Raw genomic sequence first — 25,446 nt, 5'->3', positions numbered from 1 at the left:
TGAGTTTGAGACCAGCCTGACCAACATGGAGAAACCCTGTCTCTACTAAAAATACAAAATTAGCCAAGTGTGGTGGTGCATGCCTGTAATCCTAGCTACCTGGGAGACTGAGGCAGAAGAAAGGCTTGAACCCTGGAGGCGGAGGTTATGGTGAGCCAAGATGGCACCATTGCACTCCAGCCTGGGCAAGAAGGGCAAAACTCCATCTCAAAAAAAAAAAAAGAGTTTTCTGCTTTACAGTGGTACAAAAGCAATATGAATTCAGTAATTTTTTGCAACACTGGGCAGCTGCAGCAAGCCACAGTTCCAAGTCAGCTACACACATATCTTGACTCACAAGTTTTTTCAGGACATAACCCTATCATAAGTTGAGGAGTATCTATGCAGTGCTATGTTGTATCAAACAGCACCTTGTGGCCTGAAAAAATTTAAGATGTTCCTAAAACATCTAACATAAATGGATGTAATCAAAATACTTCAATGCCAGATAGTATCCAGCAATACTTGCCAATATTTCTAATTTGGACCAGATACATCACTCTACTGAGACAGAAAAACTGAAACAGGGAAAATGGTCTAATAATTTGCCTGTCACATTTTTTTATATCATGCAAACATAAAATTGGACAATAAATGAGACATTATTTTCATTTAAGGAAGGGGTTTGGAAAACGCAGGCAATATGTGGTTTTTAAAACTATATTTAATATTGTAATATAAATGTATTTATAAAATACCAAAATCTCTATTATTTCTAATACAAACTACAGAACTTAAGCTGGATAAAATCTCCACTCGTCTGAACATAGAAAGAAAATAGTAATTCACCGGAGGAAAAACAAAGGCAAGAGAAACATGGAATTTTTCAAAAGTTAAAAAATAGTAAAGTACAAGCTGGGCACAGTGGCTCACACTTGTAATCCCAACACTTTGGGAGGCTGGGACGGGTGGATCACTTGCATCCAGGAGTCTAAGACTAGCCTGGACAACATAGTGTGACCCCATCTCTAAAAGAAATTCAAAAATTAGCCAGGCTTCGTGGCATGTACCTGTAATCCTAGCTACATGTGATGACTGCTTGAGCCCAGAAAGTCAAGACTGCAGTGAGCCATCATCATGCTACTGCACTCAGCCACTCAACTTGGGTGACAGGTGAGACCCTGTCTCCAAAAAAGTAAAGTACAAAGACTGATTTTGTAATAAACATAGCACAACTTAATGTACCCAAATAATAAGTGTACCAAAAAATAATGTGTTGCAAGGTTTGCAATGCATACTAGTCCCTGATAAGCCAAGGAGACAAACGTAGGATATTCACTAAAGGCCAAGTTAAAATGTGTAACTAAAAAGACAATGGGAAGAGGATGAAATAATAAAAATACCTGCCTATTCCAAAATAATGAAAAAAAAAAAAAAACAGGAAAAAAAATATACAACAAGTGAGGCAAATAAGGAAGTAGATTAAACCTAAGTATTTTAAGGTATTACCCTAAATATAAATGCATTAAGTACTTGAATTTAAACAATGACAACAGCAGCTGGATTAAAAAAATAAAACCCCAATTTACCCTGCATACAAGTGATGTATCTGAAATATAAGAATATAGAAAGGTTGAAAGTAAAAGAATAAAAGGAATACTATGCAAATATACACAGAATGAAATATACATGGAAGGATAACAGTGCACCTATATCTACTATCAAACAGGAATTAAGTAAGAAGCATCACTAGACACTTGGGGTAATAAAAGGGCCAATTTACCAAGAATATACAAAATTCTAAATTAATACATGCCTGATAACAAATTCAAAATATATAAAACAAAAGTAAACAGAACTAAATGTAGAAACAGACCTTGCTTGCAGGTTTTAACATACTTCCCTTATTAGCCAAAATTTTTAAAAAGAATATATAGAAGATATCAGAAGATATGAAAAACAAAATTAAGTCACTTATCCTAATTGGTATAGATTAAAAAACAACATCAAAATAATAAAATAACTCTGTTTTCCAGCATACCTGGAATATCTACCAAAACTGACCCTATGCTAGGACACAAAGCAAGTCTCCATGTAACTCAAAGATTGAAATCATAAAGCGTAGTTCTCAGACCTCAGGAGAATGAATAACAAAATCAGTAACAAAAAAATGCTAAGAAATACACAAATATCTGAAAATCAGTTAATTCATTTCTAAATAACTCATGGTTCAACAAAAAATCACAACGAAAACTTAATGTTTTCAACTGAATAATAATACAAACATAACATGAAAATCTGTAGGATGCTGCTACTGCAGTACTGAAGGGGACACTGGTAGGCTTAATGTACATAGAAAAAGAGACTGAGTCAATGAGGCGTTCATCTTAAGAAATTAGGAAAAGAAGAAGAAATTAAACCAAAAAGAAAAAAGGAGGAGGGAAATAATGAAGAAAACAAATGCACAATTTAAAAAAATAACCAATAAAGCCAAAGGTAGTTCATCTGAAAATGTGAGAGAAGAGATACATTTCCAATATTAGGAATGAAAAAGTAGACATCATTACAAAACCTACAGTCATTAAAAAGATAAGAGGATACTAGGAATAACTTTATGACAAATAATTTGAAATGTAGATAAAATGAACAAATTTCTAGGGGAAAAAAATTTACCGAAACTAATATACAAACAAAAAAACTATACAATTTGAATATTTCAATAGGTGTTAAAGAAATTAAATCTATAATTAAAACCTTTCCCACAGAGAAAATTCTAAGCACAGATGGTTTCGATGATAAATGTCACCAAATACTTAAGGACAAATATGACATTAATTTTTTAAAAACTGTTCCAGAGAAAAAATAATTCCCAACTTGATTCACAAGGGTAGCATAATCCCGCTCCCCAAATCTTAAAGGGGTATTACAAGACAAAAAATTACAGGTCAATCTCTCACATGAACATAGGTGCAAATATCTTAAACAAAACATCAGCCAAAAGATCAATACATTAAAAAGAATTACAAAATTGTGACAAGTTGGCTATATTACAGGAAAGTCAGATTCATGTAACATTTAAAAATCAATCAACATAATTCTTCACATTGACAGAATAAAGAGATAAGACTCTCAATAAATGTAGAAATGTGATAAAATATCATTAATTATATTTTTTTAAAAAGCTAAGAATAGATACAAACCTCCTTATCACACATACAGCAAAAAAAAAAAAATTCTTAATATTAAGTAACAGTTTGTAAACTTTCTCTTAAATCAAGAATGAGATAAGGATTACTATTGTTACCACTTCTATTAAATACTGTCAGAGGTCCTATCTAGTACAGTAAGTCAAGGAAAAGAAAAAATAGGTGTAGAGTTGAACAAAACAAAATTTAAAACTTATTATTTGAAATGTATACATAGAAAACTGTAACATAACTGATAGATTTTAAAAAATCAAAAGAACTTACATACACACTACTAAAATTTTGTTTTTTGTGGTTTTTTTGAGACAGGGTCTCCCTATGTCACCCAGTCTGGAGTGTAGTGGTGCAATCTCAGCTCATTGTAGCTTCAACCTCCCACACTCAAGCAATCTTCCCACCTCAGCCTCACAAGTAGCTGGGACTACAGGTGCATACCACCACGCTCAGTTTTTCTGTAAATTTTCTGTAGAGATGGTGTCCCACTATGTTGCCCAGGCTGGTCTCAAACTCCTGGGCTTAAGGGATCCTCCTGCCTTGGCCTCTCAATGTGCTGGAGTTATAGGTATAAGCCACTGTGCTTGGCCCACACCATTAAAACTAATAAGTGCATCTGGCAAGGTAGGTAGCCACAGTCAATACAAAACAATTTACTTTTTCTATTGGGAGGCCAAAGCGGGTGGATGACTTGAGGTCAGGAGTTCATGATCAGCCTCACCAACATAGTGAAACCCCATCTTTACTAAGCTACTTTGGAGGCTGAGGCACAAGAATTGCTTGAACCCGGGAGGCAGAGGTTGCAGTAAGCTGAGATTGTGCCACTGCACTCCAGCCTGAGTGACAAAGCGAGACTGTCTCAAAAACAAAAATTTTTTTTTACTTTTTCTAGACACAGCCATGCATTGCTTAATGACAGGGATGCATTCTGAGAGATGTGTCTTTATGTGATTTTGTTGTTTGCAAACATTATAGAGTATACTTATACAAATCTAGGTGGTATGGTCTACTATCCATCTAGGCTATATGGTACTGTCTATTGCTCCTAGGCTACAAACCTGTACAGCATGTTACTATACTCAATACTGTAGGGAACAGTAACACAATGGTATTTGTATATCTAAACACAGAAAAAGAAAAGGTACAGTAAAAATACAGTATAAAAGATTTGAAAAGATCCTGCCACTGCACTGCAGCCTGGGTGACAAAGCGAGACTCTGTCTCAAAACAAACAAAAAAAAATTATTTTACTTTTTCTAGATATAGCCATGAGTTGCTTAATGACAGGGATATGTTCTGAGAGATGTGTCTTTATGTGATTTTGTCATTGTGCAAACATCAAAGAGTATACTTATGAAAATCTAGATGGTATGGCTTACTATACAGCAAGGCTACAAACCTGTATGGCATGTTACTATACTCAATACTATCGGTAACTACAATACAACGGTAAGTACTTGCGTATCTAAACATAGAAAAAGAAAAGGTACAGTAAAAATACAGTATAAAAGATTAAAAAATGTTATACCTGTGTGGGGCACTTACCATGAATGAGGCTTATACGACTGGAAGTTGCTCTGGGTAAGTTAGTGAGTGTGTGCTGAGCAAATGTGAAGGTCCAGGACATTACTATACTCTACTGTAAACACTATCCACTTAGGCTACACCAAATTTAAAAATAATAATACTAATTGCACTACTACTTTACAATGGTTATGATGTCATTGGGTGATAGGAATTTTTCAGCTCCATTATAATCTTATAGGGCCACCGTAGTATATACCATCTATCCTTGACTGAAACATCATTATGCAGTCCATGACTATACTAACATAAAATAATTACAAGTGAAATTTTACAAAATGTCATTCATAAGTGCATTCAAAAAACCAAAGTACCTAAGAATAAATCTAATGAATAGTATGCAAGACTTTTCACATAAAACTACCAAACTATCTTGAGGGAAATTAAAGAAAATCTAAAATAAAATGAAGGGATCTAAGAAGTTCATGGATTACAAGGTATTAACTTCCCAAATCTCTCCAAATTGATTGAAAGACTTAATAATTCCAATCAAAATGCAAGTCAGTTTACTAGATGGGGAGAAGGCAGAACCTGACACACTGATTTTAAAACTTCTACGGGAATGCAAAGGGCCAACAATAGTCAAGAAAATTTTGATGACCTTTTTTTTTTGTTTTTTTAAAAAAAAATCACTTACCCTCCAGAAATTAAGACTTTTGCTAAGGCTGAAAGTACTAAAGACATTTCAGTATGGTGGACAAGGATAAGAGACCAATGAGGCAGAGCAGAGAATCCAAAATGAACACAAACCCTTGATTTACATACAACAAAGGTAACACAGAAGCAAGGTAGAAATGGATGGTCATTTCAATAACTGGTAAAACATATCTATATGAAAAAAGTGAAACAATTGAAGATAGCAACATGAAAGGAAAAACAATAAAAGCATCAAGAAGATAAGAGAAAATATACCTAACAGTAGATTTGACCAACATTTCTTAAGCTAGCTATAAAAATCACCAGCCACGAAGGAAAAGACTGATGAACCAGATCCTTTATATCAATATATATTATAATAAATATATAATTACAAACTTTCTGTTCCTTAAAAGATACTACAGAGAATAAAAAGGCAAGCCACAGAGTAGAAGATATTTAAAATATATATATCTAACAAAGGTCTCACAACTAAGCTATATTAATAACTTCCACAAATCAATATATTTTTAAAAAAGTAACCCTAAGAAAAACTGAATAGATACTTGACAGGCACATCACAAAGAAAGACATCTAAATGGTCAATTCAAATATAAAAAGGTACTCAGTCTCAGTCATCAGGGAACTAAAACCACAATGAAATACTGCTATAAACTCCATGTCAGCATCCACGAGAAGAAACTGGAATTTTCAAACACAACAGGTAGAAAGGTAAATTGGTAAAATCGCTACAAAAATGTTTTGGCAGTATTTAGTAAAAAGAATCCTATAACCCAATAATTCCACTCTTAGACAAATAATAGACAGAAATGCATACATTTGTGCACCAAAAGGCATGTGCAAGAATGTTCATGACATTACTCATAATACTTAAACAATCGAATTCAGCAATAAAAATGAACTCCTGCTATACAGAATAAAATGATGAAGCTCCCAAACCATAAAACAAGTGAAAGAAGAGGGGACAACACAGGCAAAACTGATATATGGCATTCAAAGCCACGAGAGTAGTTGCCTTTTGGATTGAGGTGAGCATGCAGTGGCTGGGAAAGGGTCTGCGAGGGGTACCAGGAAGCTAGTAATGCTCTGTATCTTGATCTGAGTGGTGGTTACACAAGTGTGTTCGCTTTGGAAAATGCATGGATCTTTTAGCTTATGCTCTCTTACGTATATATGTAACACTTCAAGAAAGAAGGTTATTTTTAAAAGTATGTAAAAAGTGTGGTGAAAGGAAAAAAACTATAAATAAAGCAACACAGAAGCTGGTTTAAATAAGAGGGATGGTAGTTTTAGAAATTATAAACTGCAATTTAAAATGAAATATCATTGTATCAGTATTAGCTCACCAATTATAACAAACGTACCACACTAAGGCAAGACAGTAATAATGGGAGAAGCTGGAAAAAAGGGAAGTTATATGGAAATGATCTGTACTTTCTGCTCTATTCTTCTGTAAACCTAAAACTACTCTTAAAAAGTCTATTAATTAAAAAAAATTATAAAATGAAAAAACTCAGTTCTAAGTATCCATATGCATATATACAATGAAGTTTATTTCTTAATATTTTATTACTAAAACAGGAAAATATTTTTATTTAGAGTACTTTCTAATCAGAATAATTAAAACCATGATGATCTAGGGGAAAAAAAATCCATAAAAAAGGTTTTGGAGCTGGATACAGTGACTCATACCTATAATCCCTGCACTTCAGGAGGCCAAGGTGGGAGGATCACTTGAGGTTAGGAATTTAAGACCAGTCTCAGCAATACTGCAAGACCCCACCTCTTTAAAAAAATACTAAAATCAGTTTTGGGAATTTTCTATAAAGAAATTCTGATCAGGCTCAGAATCACTGCAGAACATATTTATAAGCTGACCAGTGTGCAAAATATACTAGAATACAAAATATAGATTATAAAAGTCTCCTTTTTTTAAAACGTACTTTCCTCAAAATATCAGAACTCCAGAAAATTTGTTTTATTTGGGGTCTTTATTCTCCCTCAACTTTGTATTAAGTATAGACAAGCTGGTAACACTTGCTGTACCACTAGGAAAGTTCCATTTCTCACGGCCCATTAATAAATAAATTTTTAAAAAATCAAATAGAATATCCTTAAAGGTTATTGCAGTTCTCGCCTTATTTATATTACAAGTGACTGCTGCAACTTAAACTGATCAAAGGAACCACGTCTATTCCAAACCCCCTATCACTTTCAAAAGTTGATATTTTAAAAGTAATGGTACTGTGGAAGGCATATTTGTCTCCAGACCTGAATCTTGAGCCAAGGCTTATTTCTCACTAACTGCTTGAGTTTAGATGTATCACATAGTCTCTCCTCAACTGTGAAATAAGGTAATGTACTAAATTATCTCTGAAAGAGTATTCTATTATTCTATTGTAGGTGCAGTTTTTGCAATTACTTTTTTATTTTTGAGACAGAGTCTTGCTCTGTTGCCCAGGCTGAAGAGCAGTGCTATGATCTCGGTTGACTGCAACCTCCTCCTCCTCCTGGGTTCAAGCAATTCTTGTGCCTCAGCCTCCCAAGCAGCTGGGCCTACAGGCATGCGCCACCATACCCGGCTAATTTTTGCATTTTTAGTAGAGTCGGGGTTTCACCATGTTGGTCACACTGGTCTCAAACTCCTGACTTCAAGTGGCTGCCCGCCTCGGCCTCCCAAAGTGCTGGGATTACAGGTGTGAGCCACCATGCCCAGCTGCAATTACTTTTGCACCAACCTATAGTTCTAAAACATCAAGATTATTTCACTTCACCAGTCCTAAGTTTCAAACTGCCCTAAATACAGCTTCCATTTTCAAATTTTTCATATTTCATTATTTACCTACCTGGCTTAACAACCTTACTAAAATACCGAGTTTTTTTGTTTGTTTTTTGTTTTTTGTTTTTTTAAAGGTGCTTAGAGTACACAATTCGTATGCCGAGAGAGGCTGAAGATTCACAGCTGGGTGGACTAAATCAGCGCCCAGGTAAGAGGAAAGTAACCAGGAAAATAATAAAGAAATGTAGTTAAATTTGGGTTTTACTGGAGACAGGGAGGAATGACAAGGAGGGAGGACTAACTATATTTATCCCTCTTTTATGGAAAGCATAAAAACTCTAAATATTAATAATAACATACCAACAAAACAAAAAAAGAAATTGACAATCACTATATCGGCTTCTTCAACTCTCGATCAATCACCCTTCAATTTATTGCAATCCAGCAGCTAGGTACAAGACACCACAAGAATTTCTCTCTTCCAGGCTCCCATGACCTCCCAAGTAGGGAACTAAGCACTTTATGTAACTGTGATCTCCACTATGATCAACACTGTTGATCCTGTTTCCACTATTTATTACCTGTGTGATCTCGGTAAAGTTCCTTAATCTGACATAAGTTTCCTTGACTACAAAATAAAGAGAACCTCAGAGAGTTGCTGTGAGGAAGAAATGTGTTAGTACATACAAGGTGCTTCTAACAGTGGTTGACATAATCCAAGTACTCAATGAGTGTGAACCAATACCACATTATTTCTTCACTGAATGCTTACCTCATTTCATCTGAGGCACCACTTCCTCGGGTTCTCTTCCCAGCTCTCTAGCCACTCCCCAGTTTCCTGTTCAAAATATTTTTTAACAACCCAACCTTTGAATGACGATATTTCCCAAGACTTTTCTACTGTGTTAGCATTCTGAAAGCGCCCTGATCATTCACATAACACCCAACACACTGTATTGTACTTATCTTATACACTGTTCTATTTCCCTGTGAGTCTTGAGTTTCATGAGGAGAGCCCAAGTCTATCTTATTCCTTGAGGTAGCCCCACCATCCAGTGCAGTACCTGGCTCAATGAATGAAGGAACTCTACTCACCTTCTGTTAGTGATTTCATTCTCTCTACAGCTTCACCATGTTAACTACTAACAACTCCCACGTCTATATCTCTAACCTAGACCTGTCCTCATCTTCAAAACCTATAATTCAAAGTCTTCCAAGTTAGACAATATAAAAAATATAGATGAGAGGTGAAAAAGAACGAGTAGGCAGAAGAAGGTATTTCAATAGTCCAGACAAGAGCTGATGATGGTGTGAACTGTGGTATAGCAGTGAAAGTAGTTAATTTTTTTAAGAGGTCAAATTCTGAATAAGCATGAAAACAAAGCTGACAGGATTTGATAAAAAAAAAAGAGTAAGACAAAAAAGAATCAAGAATAACTCTTAGAAATAACTTTTATTTAGATAGCCTGGTTTTATTTTTGCGATTGTTTTAATTAGAAAGAGAACCTTTCCTCAAGTTTTATATTTTTGTAGTCTTGGTAAAACAACCCAGAAAATTTTCTACTAGAAAAGTAAATAGTATATGCCATTTAGAGCTTAAACAGAATCAAAACTACCACCTCTTTTTCTGAAACAAACCATTCAGTTCCAGTCATCTCAAATGAGTAGCAAAAGGAATACTAAAATACCCACTTCACTGATAAAAATAATTCCATCTCTATATAATACCCATAATATTTACACAGTAGGACAAATCCCAATATCACAAATATAATATTCTATAACTACATTTCAGAATTATAAAACAGAGGAGAAAATTCATTGCCTTATGAAATATGCTGCAGAATTACTGCTTATTTATCTAGCTACAATAATACGTCCCTTATAAAATGCATTAATTAGAGCAGGGGTCCCCAACCAACCGGCCATGGGCTGGTATCAGCCTATTAGGAACTGGGTTTCACAGCAGGAGGTGGGCAGCAGGCAAGCAAGTATTACTGCCCGAGCTCAGCCTCTTATCAGATCAGTGGTAGCATTAATTCTCATAGGAGTGTGAACCACACTGTGAACTGTGCATGTGAGGGAACTAGGTTGCCTGCTCCTTATGAGAATCTAATGCCTGATGATCTGAGGTGGAACAGTTTCATCCAGATACCATCCCCACCCTCTCACCCCAGGTCCATGGAAAAACCGTCTTCCACAAAACCGGTCCCTGGTGCCAAAAAGGTTGGGGACCACTGAATTGGACAGACTGTCATGACATATACATCAATTTAACTTGTATTCCTACTACTGTTGCTCCATTACACACCCACAGTGAACTCACATCTGGGATGACCCAAAGTTCAGCAAGAAAATCTGTCAGCCAGGCACGGTGGTTCATACTTGTAATCCCAGCACTTTGGGAAGCTGAGACAGGAGGATCACTTGAGGTCAGGAATTTAGGACCAGCCTGGCCAATATGGTGGAACCCCATCTCTATTAAAAATACAAAAATTAGCCAGGCGTTGTAGTGCGTGCCTGTAATCCCAGCTACTCGGGAGTCTGAGGAAGGAGAATCACTTGAACCCAGGAGGCGGAGGTGGCAGTGAGGCGAGATTGCACCACCGCACTCTGGCCTGGGAAAAAGGAGTGAGACTCCATCTCAAAAAGAAAGAAAATCTGTCAAGGAGGCTACCCAAAAACAAGCTGTGTCTCTAGTCTGCATATTCTTATTGACGGGCAAGATTTTTACTGATTCAGATTCAGTGAAAATCACTACTTTAGCAAAGCAAAGGATTCTGCCAGATTTCCCTATCTCTTATATTAGGATAACCAAGAACACTTCGTATCAGAAAAATTGCCAAAATCCAAATAAGCTTCTACCAGAGAAATGCACAAATATACATAAAATACAATTTTTAGAAAACGTTTAAATATCAGTTTTCCAGAGGCTAAAGAAGAAAAGGAAAAATGAAGTGACACTTACCAAGGGCCTATATAAACCATCACCACTGCTGCCAGGCTATATTACTAAACCTCATAAGAACACTTAAAACCATCTAGTGTTATCCCTACTTAGCTGCTGAGGATATAAAACCCAAGAGGTTGAACAGCTTGCTCAACGTTTATCAGCTGATAAAGTATAATGCTAGCATTTGAATGTAGAGCTCACCATAGGCTTTGCAATAAATCCCATTATTTCCCTGGACTTTATTTTAAAATATTAAATTTCTACAGTATCAATATTTTAATTCTAACTTAGAAAACAACATTGACAGAATTGAAAAAACAGTAAAAAATATTAGAAACAGAACCTTTCATAGGAGTTGGACTATTACATACATAGCAGATGCTCCATAAATCCCTGTTAAACTAAGCCAGTTGGAGGTGGAGGGACAAATGAGCTAAAAATATCTCAGAACACTGGACAAGAGATAAAATTTTCCATCTCAGAAAAAGTTACAATTATTAGATTCAGAATTGTTACTAGATGGATTTAAGTGCTATAATAACAAAACAATTATTTAAATATGAGTTTTAATTCTTCCTGTTCTGTTACGCTACCTTATCAAGGCCTGAGAATTTGGTAAGAACATGTTGAAACGATGTGTAATTAACAAGGATGCTAAAGATAATTCTTAGAGATGCAAAGCAAATACTTCCTTTCACTATAAACAAAATGACTAAGTCCACTTCTTGAAGAAATCAAGATCTATTTATATTAACTCTCCTGAAATGGCACAGGCGGCCTTAGAAGGATAAGTTTATAATAAATCCCTATATTTGGAAAACATTGTTGTAAGCATCTTCTAACATTCAACAGAGTTTATAAAACTCATGTCACTGCTACATAATTAACATTTCATGTTTTCCCAAAAAATGCAGTATGCTTATCTATATTGTTAATTTAAAACATTATAAATTTTGAGGGAATTAATAAAAGGCTATGCAACTAATTAATTAGAAAGGCAGCTTAATCCCAGGAGGAATACAAACATAGACATTAAATGTCAGGATGTGTTAGAGTCTAGCTTGTAAACAGCTTGTCCATTTGAGATAAAACATTTCAAAATGCAGCTGCTCTTTGCTTTAAAAAGGTGAACTACAAAACATTAGATCTCTGGACAAGTCATGACATATCAAACCACACTCTAGCTCAAAAATTAATTATAAAGAAAATCTAACTTTTGAAAATAAGCTTCACACCCAATCACAAACACCAAACGTTTTATCTGCTCAGATAATGGGAGATCTAAGGGTTGAAAGCAACAGCACCTATTGTAGTACTTCCAACTTTCATATTCATTATGGGAATAAAGTTAAAAGATATGAAAAATATTTAGTGACCTGGAATAAAAGATTAGAGATGCTGAGAGTAAGCACACTGCGAAAGATGCATTATCACTCTCACAAAGTATGGATTGTAAACTTTCTGTCCTCTGAAAAGGCATGTGCAATCTACATAAATACTACAGAGGTTTCGTATTTGTATCCTACAAACAATAACCTTTAGATTACAGAAACAATCAGGAAGCATAGCTCACTATGTTCTAAGAAATTCTGAATCACTTCAATTCATGCCATTATTAGACATACGTGCACAACTTTTGTTAAAAAGTACAGAGCTTCCTTCACTATGAGACAGTCCACAAGAGGGAAAATCATCAGAGAAACAAAATACAAAAAGCACAAACACGCAGGTCCACAATCTTAACTAGGAAATACACACGTCTGTATTCTTACTTGTATTCTTAATTGCTAATTAACTGTTTTACTTGTGACTTTTTCTTTTCAGAATTATTTGCCACTTTTAAAGTTTTATTCAGAACCATTATACATAACGGAAAAACAAACTTAGACATTCATTTTCCCTTGAGTGGCAAAGTTAAATGATAGTTTGGAAGAGCACATTACTATCACAAAAAACTTCTGGAAGGAAACTCAACACTATTAGAGATAGTCAAAGAATTCCATTCCCTAAATTTAATCCAGTTATTTAAATCAGTTACAGAGAATCTCCAAAAACTGGGTAGTTGGTTGCCCTAGATCAGTGATTCTCAAAGTACAGTTCTTGGACCAGCAGCAATGACATACCTGCAAGTTTGTTAGAAATGCAAATTTGGGGCCCCACTTGGATCTTCTGGACGTACAGGAATCAGCAGGATAGACCCCAGAACTGTGTTTTCACCAGCTCTACAAATGATTCTTACATAGGTTGGAGAACCACTTGCCCAAATCAGCGAATCAAATACCCAATCACGGACAAAGGCAAGACTGGCTGCTTCAAAATCACTTGGAAAACATTATAAATCCTGCCTCCAGCTTCCTAACTCCCTTAAACACTTAATTATGAGTGGGAATGTGAATGCAAGTGTGAGCTCAAGTGAGTGAACGTGTAGTTTCCCAGGTGAGCCTGACTCATAATGAGGTTTAGGAACTAATGCCCTACACGTCAAAAGCTCTCGAAATGTGGTCTCCAGATCAGCCGCATTAGCACCAGCATCAGCATCACCTGGGAACTTGTTAGCATTCTCAGGCACCAGCTCAGACCTACTGAATCAGAAAATCTGGGGGTGGGATTCAGTAACCTGGTTTAGCAAATTCTACAGGTGATTCTCATACAATAATGTTTAAGACCCTTTGCTGTAAGTGATTAGTCCTGAATTAAAAACACGTGAAACAAACCTGAATTCCGTGGGGAAGAAGAAGTAATAGAAAGAGACAGATTTAACCTACAAACCCAGAAATACATCTCCTGGAGATGGAGTCTCTTACTGTCAAACTCACAAATCTGGTCAAGATGCCTTAACTACCCATATATGCCAGTGGCCATTTACAAGCACTCCATTTAAACATAGAACAATGGGTGAACAATGAAAACACCTCCTGAAAAGCACTTGTTTTAAACAAATGTAGTTAAAGGCCATATCAGAGCCAAAGCTTAGAAATCTGTCAGCGGGAAGGCAAAAATGGACTAAAATCAGTTATTTAAAGCAGCCTCACTGTCTTACATTTTTGAAGATTACATAGAACATATAACTTGCTCATTGCTACTTATAAAGGTAGCAGTAACCACTTAAGAGTTCTTTCCTCAGCACAAAGCAGGGATTTCTGAAGGCAAAAAAGGGTGGAAAAAAAGAGATGATTCCCAAGGTATTTACAAACAAAACCAAGCTCAACTAAAATTAATAAACACTATTCATCTCTATCAAGGGTGTATAGGGTAATAATTATGTCTCTTAGATTTTACATACATTTGTCAAATTATTCTTCAATTCAACTAATCAAATACTTATTGAGCACCTATAATATACCAGAAGTCATTAATATTGCCTCCAAATATTAAGATATTACCATGACTCTTTAAAAAAACAATTATTCTAACTTTCTGGGTAATTCTAAGATCAGTGTAATGATTGTGACTGCCTGCACCTGCCCAAGAAAACTTACCATGTTTAACAACAACAACAACAAAAAAGATGTGAGTTCAAACTTGTGTAGGCAGTTATTTCAAAGGACTGAGAGCAACTCAAATTATTCCCTAATAAGTGCTGTAACCTGAGGTGGAATGCAACACCAACATCTAATTCTTTTTATTTAAAGCTAAGAGAGTAGTTCAAATCTACCACGTAGAATGAATGTTCTTCCCTGTGCTCAATGCACACATCATAGTATACAGGAATGCTGCTGTATGTTCAATAAGTGGGATACACTTATTCCTATTCTATAGCACTTGGAGCACAGTCCTACCACTTCAAACGCTTATAGATTCACAATTGTTTCAGCTTTCTAAGTCACATTACTAATCAAATTGATAATTTACTCAGTCTTTAGTCAGAAATTATAACTGTTCCAATGAGAAAATGCAGTGCACTTCACAAAAAACACTAGTCTGCTTTATAGCACTGTTTCTAAGAACACCATGGGAAAACCCTGACTACCTAAGTGTAAGTCATTCATACAGATACAAAAGAGAAGACCACTGAAAATAGCTGATGAGGCCTTAAGAGGCTTAGGGCTTTTTCTTTAACTTCTTTCTCCCTTTCCTTTTTCTAATTCTTCCTATCCTTCTTTTTCTTCCATTTTTTTCTTGTTCTCCCTTATGTCCACGGAATGTCATAATGCATTATGACACTAAAATATCTACTCCAATCTCCTCAATTTACAAATGGAGAAATCTGAGGCTCAGATAAGGCACAGAACCTGCCTAAGATCACAAGCCTGATTTTAAAAGCAGGTCTGTCCAACTCTCAAAACCTATTCTACACTATACCACCCTGCCTCCTTAGAAAATTTTCTTGCAAAAACTTCCAGCATACTGTTTTTAAACTTTATTCTGCTATATAAAGAAAATGATACTACATAATACAACATACACTAGTATTTGGGACAGTATACACAAAACCACACATATTTTCCCTATTGGATTCTGTAATTACAACACTATCTTTTTAAAAACTACTCCTCACAGGTGGAGCTTGCAGTGAGCTGAGATCACGCCACTGCACTCCAGCCTAGGTGACAGAGCGACGAGACTCCATCTCAAAAAAAAAAAAAAAAACTACTCCTCATAATCTGCTTCATTGCTAGATTAGGGGAAAATAGATCAGTTCAATACCTGGATATTTTCTACTTTATAAACTGATCCTATCCTTAGTATCACAGGCTAAAATTAAATTATAAAGTCTTATACCCCTCTGAACAAAATTCATGTTTTATTAGTTTTAATTAAGAGCATGAAGTTGAAGTAAGATGACCTTGGCTTTAAATCCCAGCTCGGCCGAATATTCACGCTGAGGCCTTTCTTGAGTCTGTCTGATACTTCTATCTTAGGGTTGGTAGGAGGATTCAGTCAAACAATGTTTTCCTTTTCTCACTTTCTCACTGTAGAACTCCTACTTTAAGCTGCTTCTTAGACGTCATTTTTTCTATTTAACCACAGTATTTCCTTTCCTCACGGAAGTCACTACATTTTTACATTTTTTATGAGCAATTTATCATTACATTTGTAGTTGTTTACAAATCTCTTTCCTTCATCAACTGTGTGTTTCTGGACAGCAAGAATCCCAGAGCTTTCTAGAGTGCATAAAATGTATCAGAAAGTCAAAAAGTCTCTAGTAAGGCATGCTGAACATTGAATACTTGCCTAGATGCCACGGGCAAGTCCTACAGAGCAACACCTACACAGCAATCCAGACTCTTCATTACCACCTAATGCAATGAAAGAAGCAAAATTATCTACTGATACTTCTGCTTTTTGATCCCTACGTAATCCATTTCTATGACCAGGCCCACTAATCCCTGTGAAGCTAGAAGCAGCTTCACAGAAACGAGACAGAATGGGACCCAGTCCTAGAGCATAATGTACTCAAAGAATGTTTGTATTTGCCTTGATAGTCTACATAACCTGCAGTCTCTCCCAACTGTGATGCCTATAACCTAGAAATTGTAATGATCAAATAAAATGAAAGAAAAATGATTTTCTCCACCAAAAGTAAGATATTCAAAGATTCCTAAATATCTTTTCCAAGTTTTCTTTTCCTAACTGCTTTTCCTTCCTGAGCCTCTTTCCCTACATATATCAGTCCACATAAAAGGTCAAAAAGACTAAAGGCAGGGTCTTCAAAGCCTACTAAATTAGACAACTATGAGTCAATGATTTGGAGGTAAAAGTTCCAGTATTTGTGTTTCTGAACTAAAGCTCTAAAATAACTGCTATGATTTGAATGTCCCTTCCAAAACTCACGTTGAAATTTAATTGACATTGTTATGGTATTAAGAGGTAGAACCATTGGGAGGCGATTAGGCCATGAGACCATAACGACATTAATCCTCAGGAATGGATTAATGGCATTACAGTGGGAGTGGGTGTATGGCAAATGCACCTGAGAGCAATAACTTAAGAAAGGAGGGTTGCCACGTGGAGGCTGCTGCGGGGAGGGTGCCAAATAAAAGTGCTATATAAGCTGCATGCCTTTTGCAAGCAGTTGAGGTTCTCCTGTCTAGTTCACCACCACTGGACTGTCCCTGTATGTTAGTTCTCCCTAATAAAACCCTATGTCTTGTTTGCTAGCTCCAGGTCGCTTTTGCCTCTTGAACCTGGTGCCATCCTTACAGAAGTTAACAGGGACCCAGTACCACAACCTGGTGAACCCAGTAGGAAGGTGGAGAAAAATCTCATGAGCACCAAGACCATAAGATCAGGAAAGGCGAAATCCAAGGGGGGAATCGCAGGCTGACCAGCACATTTATGTGCGGCCCAAAACCCACTATCCTTGATGGATTAGGCCCAATGTATGAGTACAGAACACCCCAAAAACACCAAAGGGTCTGGAAGAGCTGTTGCAGGGGGTAGATCTAACTAAACTAAAGTTAGATGCCTGAGCTGTGGCAGCCACAACTGGCTGGCGATTCTTGACAGTGCTCCCAGCAACCACTGGGGCTGAGCTCCCAGCACAGGTCAGGGGTTATCCGTTACAGGAAGAACTATGACTAGAAAGAGATGCCAGACTAGCTCAAGCTAAAACATCAGAGACCCTACTGTCCCACCTGCAGAAACAGGATGACAAAATGGAAATCCTAGCTTCTCAGGCAGCCTGTTTGAAGGGTCGCCAGCTCCCATGCCAAGTTAGGACTGTATGACTAAATCTTCCTAAGTCCGGGGACCCAATGGAGAGCTCTAGTGAGGAGCAGAGTGAGGACTGGGATAAGCCCATAGAGGTCCTATCCTCTCTACCAAGATAAAGTCAGACCAATGGTGCCCACAGGGAGTAGACCCATAAAACTTGTCTCTGCCTGAAAGACAGCAGTACCACAATGCAGCACTACACCACTGGGGAACTAGTGGAGCTGGGCAGAAGCTGGGTTCAGGAAGAAAGAGAGATAGTTGATTGAGAGGTGGCTTCTCTGTCTATGGGACATGAGGATGGAGGGTGTTGTACTCTCCAGACTCCAGATGAGTGGAATGGCATCCACTGCATGCCACCCAGCCCTGAGGCAGCACCTCTGTGGTGTCAATAATGACGATCAGGCCATGCCCCTCCTTAGCTGGGTGGTTGTGAGCTGTAATGAAGCATGGCCAGATGAGGGCAGTATCCCCACATCTCCTTTGTGATGGCAGACTATGAATGAATTGCAGGACATCCTCTGGGAATTAGGGATGAAACATGCTATCTATGCTGAACATCACCAAGGTCCAACAAAGAACTTTTCACTGCCAACATGAAAGACACCATCTTAGTCTGCACCCAACCAGTGATGTGGTATGCTAGTGTCTATCCAGAGTCCCCTAGTAGGACAGCCAGCGTCTCAGGTGGCCCAAGCAGCCAACAACTTACAAGAAATGGAGAATCTGTAGGCAAAGGGTATATGCTGCTGGGATGAAAGACAAGGGCGCCAAAGAAAAGGAGACGGCCAAGGGGCCCATCAGGGTGACTGACCAACAAATGTGGTGCAACCTGGTAATGGCAGGAACAGCTATGAAAATAGATAAACAGCCTAATACTGTTCTGGTCAGACTGTGGCAGAAGCTCACACCAGAAGAGTGCTTCACTAAGGAGCCTCAGGTTCAGCCCACCACCCTTCCTGCACAGGCATGGCAAGTGTCAACCCCATTAAACTGGATGAAAGCCAAGGTCCCGGAATCCTGATAAGAGTAATGATGGCCAGGGTACCTGGGGGCCAGAGGCCACATGTAGAACTAACTATATATTGGTTGCCTAAGAATAAACAGACTGCGCATGCCCTAGTAGATACTAGAGCCAAATGCACTTTCATATATGGTGCCCACAGGGAGTAGACCCATAAAACTTGTCTCTGCCTGAAGGGGCTAAACTACCAAGGGGCTAAAATAGCAATAGATGATTATGGAGGGGGATCAGACAGGTTGAACTGAGTATTACAAGTTGGGAGACTGCCACCAAAACCCTATTTAGTATGGATAGCTCCCATCCTGGAATACATCTTGGGAATGGATATCTTATCAGGCTTGACCCTCCAAACAACTGCTGGGGAGTTCTGACTGACAGTGGTGAAGCATGTGATCAAGGGGAATGTGAAATGGACATCAGTGCAGCTGCCAACACCACATAGCAAGTAGTAGCACTGAAGCAATACTGCCTGCTGGGGGAACATAATGAAACCACAGGGACTGTTAAGCAGTTAGCCCAAGGAGGCATTATAAATCCAGCGCACAGCCCATACAACAGCCATGTATGGCCCGTGTGGAAGCCTGATGGGACATGGACAATGACAGTAGATTACCAGGAATTAAATAAGGCAGTCCCCCCAATGTATGCACCTGTTACCAATATCACCTCCCTTCTAAAGAGGGCAGGAGAGGCACTGGACACATACCACTACCACTTTGTTACTGATTTAACCAATGCCTTCTTCAGCATCCCCACTGCCCCAGAGAGTCAAGATCAATTTGCATTCACCTGGGAAGAACAATAGGCCTTTACCATCTTGCCCGAGGAATATTTACATAGCCATGGAGGTCTTGGAAGGGGTACTTGTTTTCCATTACACTAATGATATCGTGCTAACTTCTGAGTCTCTTTCCAGCTTTCAGTTTGCACCCCCACACCTTGCTGTCTCATCTGGCAAACAGAGCATGAGCAATAAACACAGACAAAAATCCAGAGTCTAGGCTTATCGGCCAAATACCTGACTCTGCCATTATGGATAGGGTACAGGCCTATTCACATCCTGTGACACCAAAGTAGCTATAAACCTTCTTAGGACTCCTAGGGTATGGGCATCGTTTTATTCCCCATTTGGCCCAACTCCTTAGACCCCTATACTGTTTAGTCAAGAAGGGGGCCCACTGAGACTAATCCACGAAGGAGGATGAGGACTTTGAATTAGCTGAAGTCACAGTGAAATAAATACAAGCCTTGGGAGTTCAGGTGTAGACAGCCTTGTGAACCAGATGTAGCCAGTTACCCTGAGGGGTTTGGGCGAGGCCTGTGGCAAAGGCAAAGACATGCCTTTAGGATTCTGGTCCCAGCTACGGAAAAAGGGTGAAGTTAGACAAAGTGTGATGGAACAACAACTCTGTGCTATACATTATGCCTTACAACAAGTAGAGGACATTACAAAGGGGGTCCCAATGCTAGTACGCACCCAGTACCCCAAAGCAGGTTGGCTAAAGGGTATCTTCCAGAAACTGAAGTCTGGGAATGCGGAGACACAGACTGTGGCCAAATGGCATGCATACCTGCAACAGAGGAGCACATTAATAGCCCCTTAAGCTCAGAGCTCCATTCGGTGCTTGGCCCTGTCATCTATGTAACAACTGTCACATAGTCTTTAAGGGAAGCTGCTGAGCCTCACTAGATGCTCTCCTTCAGACAGGATGGACAGGGCCCAATGTCTGACCAGGCCTGGTACACAAACATCTTGTCATGAGGCAATCCTTGCACTTGAACAGGCATGGCCATCCAGCCATCCACTGACAGTATCTGGATGGATATAGACCAAGGACATAGGAGCCAATGAGTTGAGCTGTAAGCTGCCAGGATGGTCCTCCTCTATAAGCCAGACCCAACAGTCCTCTGTACCCACAGATGGGTTGTCTGAAGTTAACAGGCATCCGGCATGACATTCCTTAAGGAAAACTGTGATTCTCCAGCACACACTTCTTCCCAATTTCCACAGCATGAGGTATCAATAACTATTGTCTTCATCAATACTGCCACCAATGCATCTGATTATGTGTGTGTGTGTGTACTTTGGAAAAGTCTGATAGGATATAGTCATCCCTTAGTATCTATGGGGTATTGGTTCCACGACCCCTGATATACCAAAACCTAAGGACAGCTCAAGCGTCTTATATAAAATGGCATAGTATTTGCATATATCCTATGTACATCCTCCAATATCATTTAAATAATCTCTAGATTACTTTTACCTAATCCAATGTAAAGGGACTCAACATGTGGCTACTACAATGGGAAGCACAGGACTAGACAGTAGCAGGTCACCTCCTTTGGGGTACTGACATGTAGAAGGACATTCCCCATTGCATCCGGGGGATGCATAAAATGATGTACCATGTGGATTCCCACACTGCATCTACACCACCTGGAAATCAACAGGCAGACAAATTAACCTGCATTCATCTCCTCAAGGGAGTCCCCACAGACGATGTGGTCAACTAGTTACAAAAGAAGACAGGACATAGGGGACAACTTACTCTTTGGGCCACAGCAAAGAATTGGAGCTGCCACTATGATACAAAGACACAGTACACATCTGTCAGCAACGTCTTACCTGTGCACAGGAACACTGCAGGCCCTTGCCACCTGATATCAGAAAGATCACCCAGGGCCAGAGCCCAGCACAACAGTGGCAGGTAGACTACATAGGATCTTTGCCCCTATTGGATGGCTGCCACTATGCCTTAACTTGTGCAGACACCAGCACAGGGCTACTGCGAGCATATCACAGCAAGCACACCACCATAAAAGGACCAGAACAGATTTGTGCAGCCTACAGAGTCTCCATCAATATTAACAATGGGCCAGGCGCAGTGGCTCATGCCTGTAATCCCAGCACTTTGGGAGGGCGAGGCGGGTATATCACCTGAGGTCAGGAGTTTGATACCAGCCTGCCCAACATGGTGAAACCCGTCTCTACTAAAAATACAAAAAATTAGCCAGGCATGGTGGTGCACACCTGTAATTCCAGCTACTCAGGAGGCTGAGGCAGGAGAATTGCTTGAACTTGGGAGGTGGAGGTTGCAGTGAGCCAAGATGGCAACACTGCATTCCAGTCTGGGCAACAAGAGTAAAACTCTATCTCAAAAAAAAAAAAAAAAAACAAATTAACAATGACCAGGGCTCATACTTTACCAGATATAAAGTACAGGAATAGGCAGAGGCCCCAGATATCCACTGGCATTTCCACCTGCCGTACAACCCTAGAGCAGTGGGGCTTACTGAACAAATGAATGGACTGTTGAAACAACTCCTATAGGAATTGGCTCTGTGGACACACTGCTTACCAGCAGCCGTGCACAACCTGAATGAACATGCACATTCTCATCACCCCATCGTGTATACTCTTCTAACACAAGGATGTGATACCACCGTCAGGATCCAGGTAGATAGGATAAGGAACAGCACACCTTTGCCCCCAACCTGGGACACAAAGTAACCTGCTATTGCCCTTGCCACAGGACCGACCTATGGGGGAGCACATCATTACATGGTTCTGGGAAATGGCAAACCCAGCCCGATAGTTCAGTTTTTCTGCTCCATGGTGGAAGGGCCTAGAACAGGATATATAGGTCACAACTATTTTATACCATACTCTCCGCTGTAATTCTAAAATAATGAATCCTAGTCCTCCCTTGTGCAAGGGGATGAACATCCTCTCACGAAACATTATACCTCCACTGTCTCCCTCTGGCCTCCTGCAACACATTACAGAGGGGGGCCAGTCCATTTGGTATTGTAAACCAGGCATCAGGTTGCTGCCAGGGGTGGTGCTCTCTCAGAATGACACAACTCCCCGTGTCTTGTTAAATGGCCAGGACTTGTCCTTTCTTATACCCACTAAACATCTCACCTTTTGCCCATAGATGGTGTGCCGCAAACCTCTTCGTGGACTGGGTGAAGATGGTTCTCTCTCTCCAGAAGAAAAGAGACTGCTGGGTCTGCAGAGAGCTCCCCCTCTCCTCCACTGTGGGCCTGCCATGCCACACTGAGGCAGCTAACATGAGTGCCTGGGGCCACTTCGACACTTGGTATGGTGACCTTCACCTATTTCCCTTCAGTGACAACAGCACCTCATGCAGCAAGTTTCCCACCATCGACATGAGATGGCATATTTTCTGCCTGGTAAGGGAGCAAGTTAATGTCACTCCCACTGTAGGTAGGCTGTACTCGATGATGGGCTAGAGTGGATGACAGCAGTGCAGACAGAAATAGTGTGTCCTGCACCCTTCTTTGTAAAATCGCATGGCCCTGGACATCTTAACTGCCCCCACAAGGGCGGAACCTATAGATTAATTAAAACCTGTTGTGTATGTATTCCTGATGACTCTGACGATGTAACCCAGGCCATGCAGGCCTTAAATACCCATATTTCCACCACAGAATCTAAGTCTTGAAACCCTATAACCACGTGCTTTAATCAACTCCCAAGTCCCTGAAAAACTTTCTATGAAGTATGATTGTTATTATATTTGTTATTCTTTTTTGTTGTAGTTTATATTGCTGCTGCAGCATCTAGCTGCAAAGCTCCTCTACATACCTGGCCCCAGGGATATCATGACAGAATGGCATAAGAATGTGAGGGCCATGCAAGGATATGTTGGTGCAGAGTGTATGGCAGATGCGCCTGAAAGTAATAACTTAAGAAAGGAGGTTGCCATGTGGAAGTTGCTGGGGGGAGGATGCTAAGTGAAAATGCTATACAAGCCGCATGCTTTTTGCAAGTGATTGCAGTTCTCCTGTCCAGCCCACCACCACTGGACCACCCTGTAAGTAAGTTCCGCCAAATAAGCCCTAAGTTTCATTTATTGGCTCTGGGCCTCTTCTTTGGCCTCTCAAACTTGGTATCACCCCTACTGAAGTTAACAGGGGTCTGGCATGACACTCAATTTTAAGGAAAATTGTGATTCTCCAGTTTACACGTCTCCCTGATTTCCACAGCACAGCACAATATATCAATAAATATTGTCATCATCAATACTGCCACCAATTGATCTGATTATATGTCCATGTATGTGTGTGTGTGTATACTTTGGATAAGTCTAGTAGGATATAGTCATCCCTTAGCATCGATGGAGTATTGGTTCCAGGACCCCTAAGATACCAAAATCTAAGGACTGCTCAAGCCAGTTAATGGCACAATATTTGCATATAGACTACACACATCCTCCCATATCATTTAAATAATCTCTACATTACTTTTACCTGATCCCATGTAAATGCTATGTAAATATCGTTTACCCCTGAACAACTTGGGGGTCAGGGACACCAATCCCTGTGCAGTCGAAAAACTATGCATAACTTCTGACTCCCCCAAAACCTAACTACTAATAGCCTACTGTTGACCTGAAGCCTTGCCAATAACATAAACAGCTGATTAACCATATTTTTTATGTTACGTGTCTTATATACTATATTCTTACAACAAAGCTAAAGAAAAAGCTTTTTCAAATTGTTCCAAATCTCCAAAAAATTTTCCAACATATTTATTGAAAAATATTCATATATAAGTGGACCCATGCAGTTCAAGCCCTCATAGTTCAAGGGTCAACTTAGTTATGATACTGTATTTTTTAAATTTTTATATTTTTTTTACTGTTTTAAATTTTTTTGTTTCTGAATATTTTCAGACCACAGTTGGCTGAATCCTCAGATGCTGAGCCCAAGGATATGGAGGGCTGACTGTATACACTATAATGGTGGTTATCCTTTAGAGGTAGGATTGAGTGATTTTTATTTCTTTTTAATAGTTTTCTGAATCATCTAGGTTTTTCCAACAAAATTTTTTTCAAATAAAAATTACGCATTTTATAATCAGAAACAAAGCTACTTCCATTAAGAAATCAGTAAAAATATAAATTATTTGTATGTAAATAAACTGGAGATAAGCACATCAATATAGACTCACCATAGCAAACCACACTCACCCGCTTCATTACACAAGATTTTCAAGTCTGCTCCAACGTATCCATGGGCACTATTTGCCAGCTGCAGCAGCTCAGCCTCAGTGAGCAAATGGGGTACCCTTCGAAGCAGTTTCTGGAGAATATCTAGCCGGTCCTGAGCATTGGGAACTCCAATCTCAATCTCTTTATCAAATCGCCCAGGTCTTCGGAGAGCAGCATCCAAGGCATGAGGGCGATTTGTGGCCCCAAGAACCAACACTTGTCCTTCACTTACTTCCTAACAAAATAAAATGAAAATAAATTTCTTATTTTTCTGAAAGTTAGAAAAAAAAAAATGCGGGAGGCGCACACTGGCTGTACAGACAAGGTTGAATCATCTAACTGTCCAGGATACTAAGTCCTATTTCTTACACTTTCATTACCTGTCAATTACTTTTATTAGTAACAGATTTTTATTATACATTTATTACTTTTATTATACATTTTCAATGTTCAGCCTAAATACTTCCTCCTGCAGAAAGTTTTCCAATACTTACCTCTCCATCTACCATGATATCTCTCTTACTTCTCGCATCTTAACTGTATCATTCTCGTAAAAAATAACACATATATAATACTGTACCATATAATTGCTTTAA

General features: G+C 38.9%; 1 protein-coding gene across 2 annotated transcripts in view; it reads right to left on the bottom strand.

Moving 5' to 3' along the window:
- Positions 1-25,446, bottom strand: part of SPATA5 (spermatogenesis associated 5) — a 377,786-nt gene that overhangs the window by 334,398 nt on the left and 17,942 nt on the right. For both annotated transcript variants that reach the window (XM_011948623.1, XM_011948624.1), the window contains exon 9: positions 24,830-25,085. In XM_011948623.1, coding sequence (XP_011804013.1) covers positions 24,830-25,085 — 256 coding nt within the window. The remainder of the gene's footprint in view (positions 1-24,829; positions 25,086-25,446) is intronic.

Source organism: Colobus angolensis, unplaced genomic scaffold (assembly GCF_000951035.1).
Source record: "Colobus angolensis palliatus isolate OR3802 unplaced genomic scaffold, Cang.pa_1.0 Scaffold280, whole genome shotgun sequence".
Classification (NCBI taxonomy): Eukaryota; Metazoa; Chordata; class Mammalia; order Primates; family Cercopithecidae; genus Colobus; species Colobus angolensis.
This window is presented reverse-complemented; position numbering and strand designations above follow the sequence as displayed.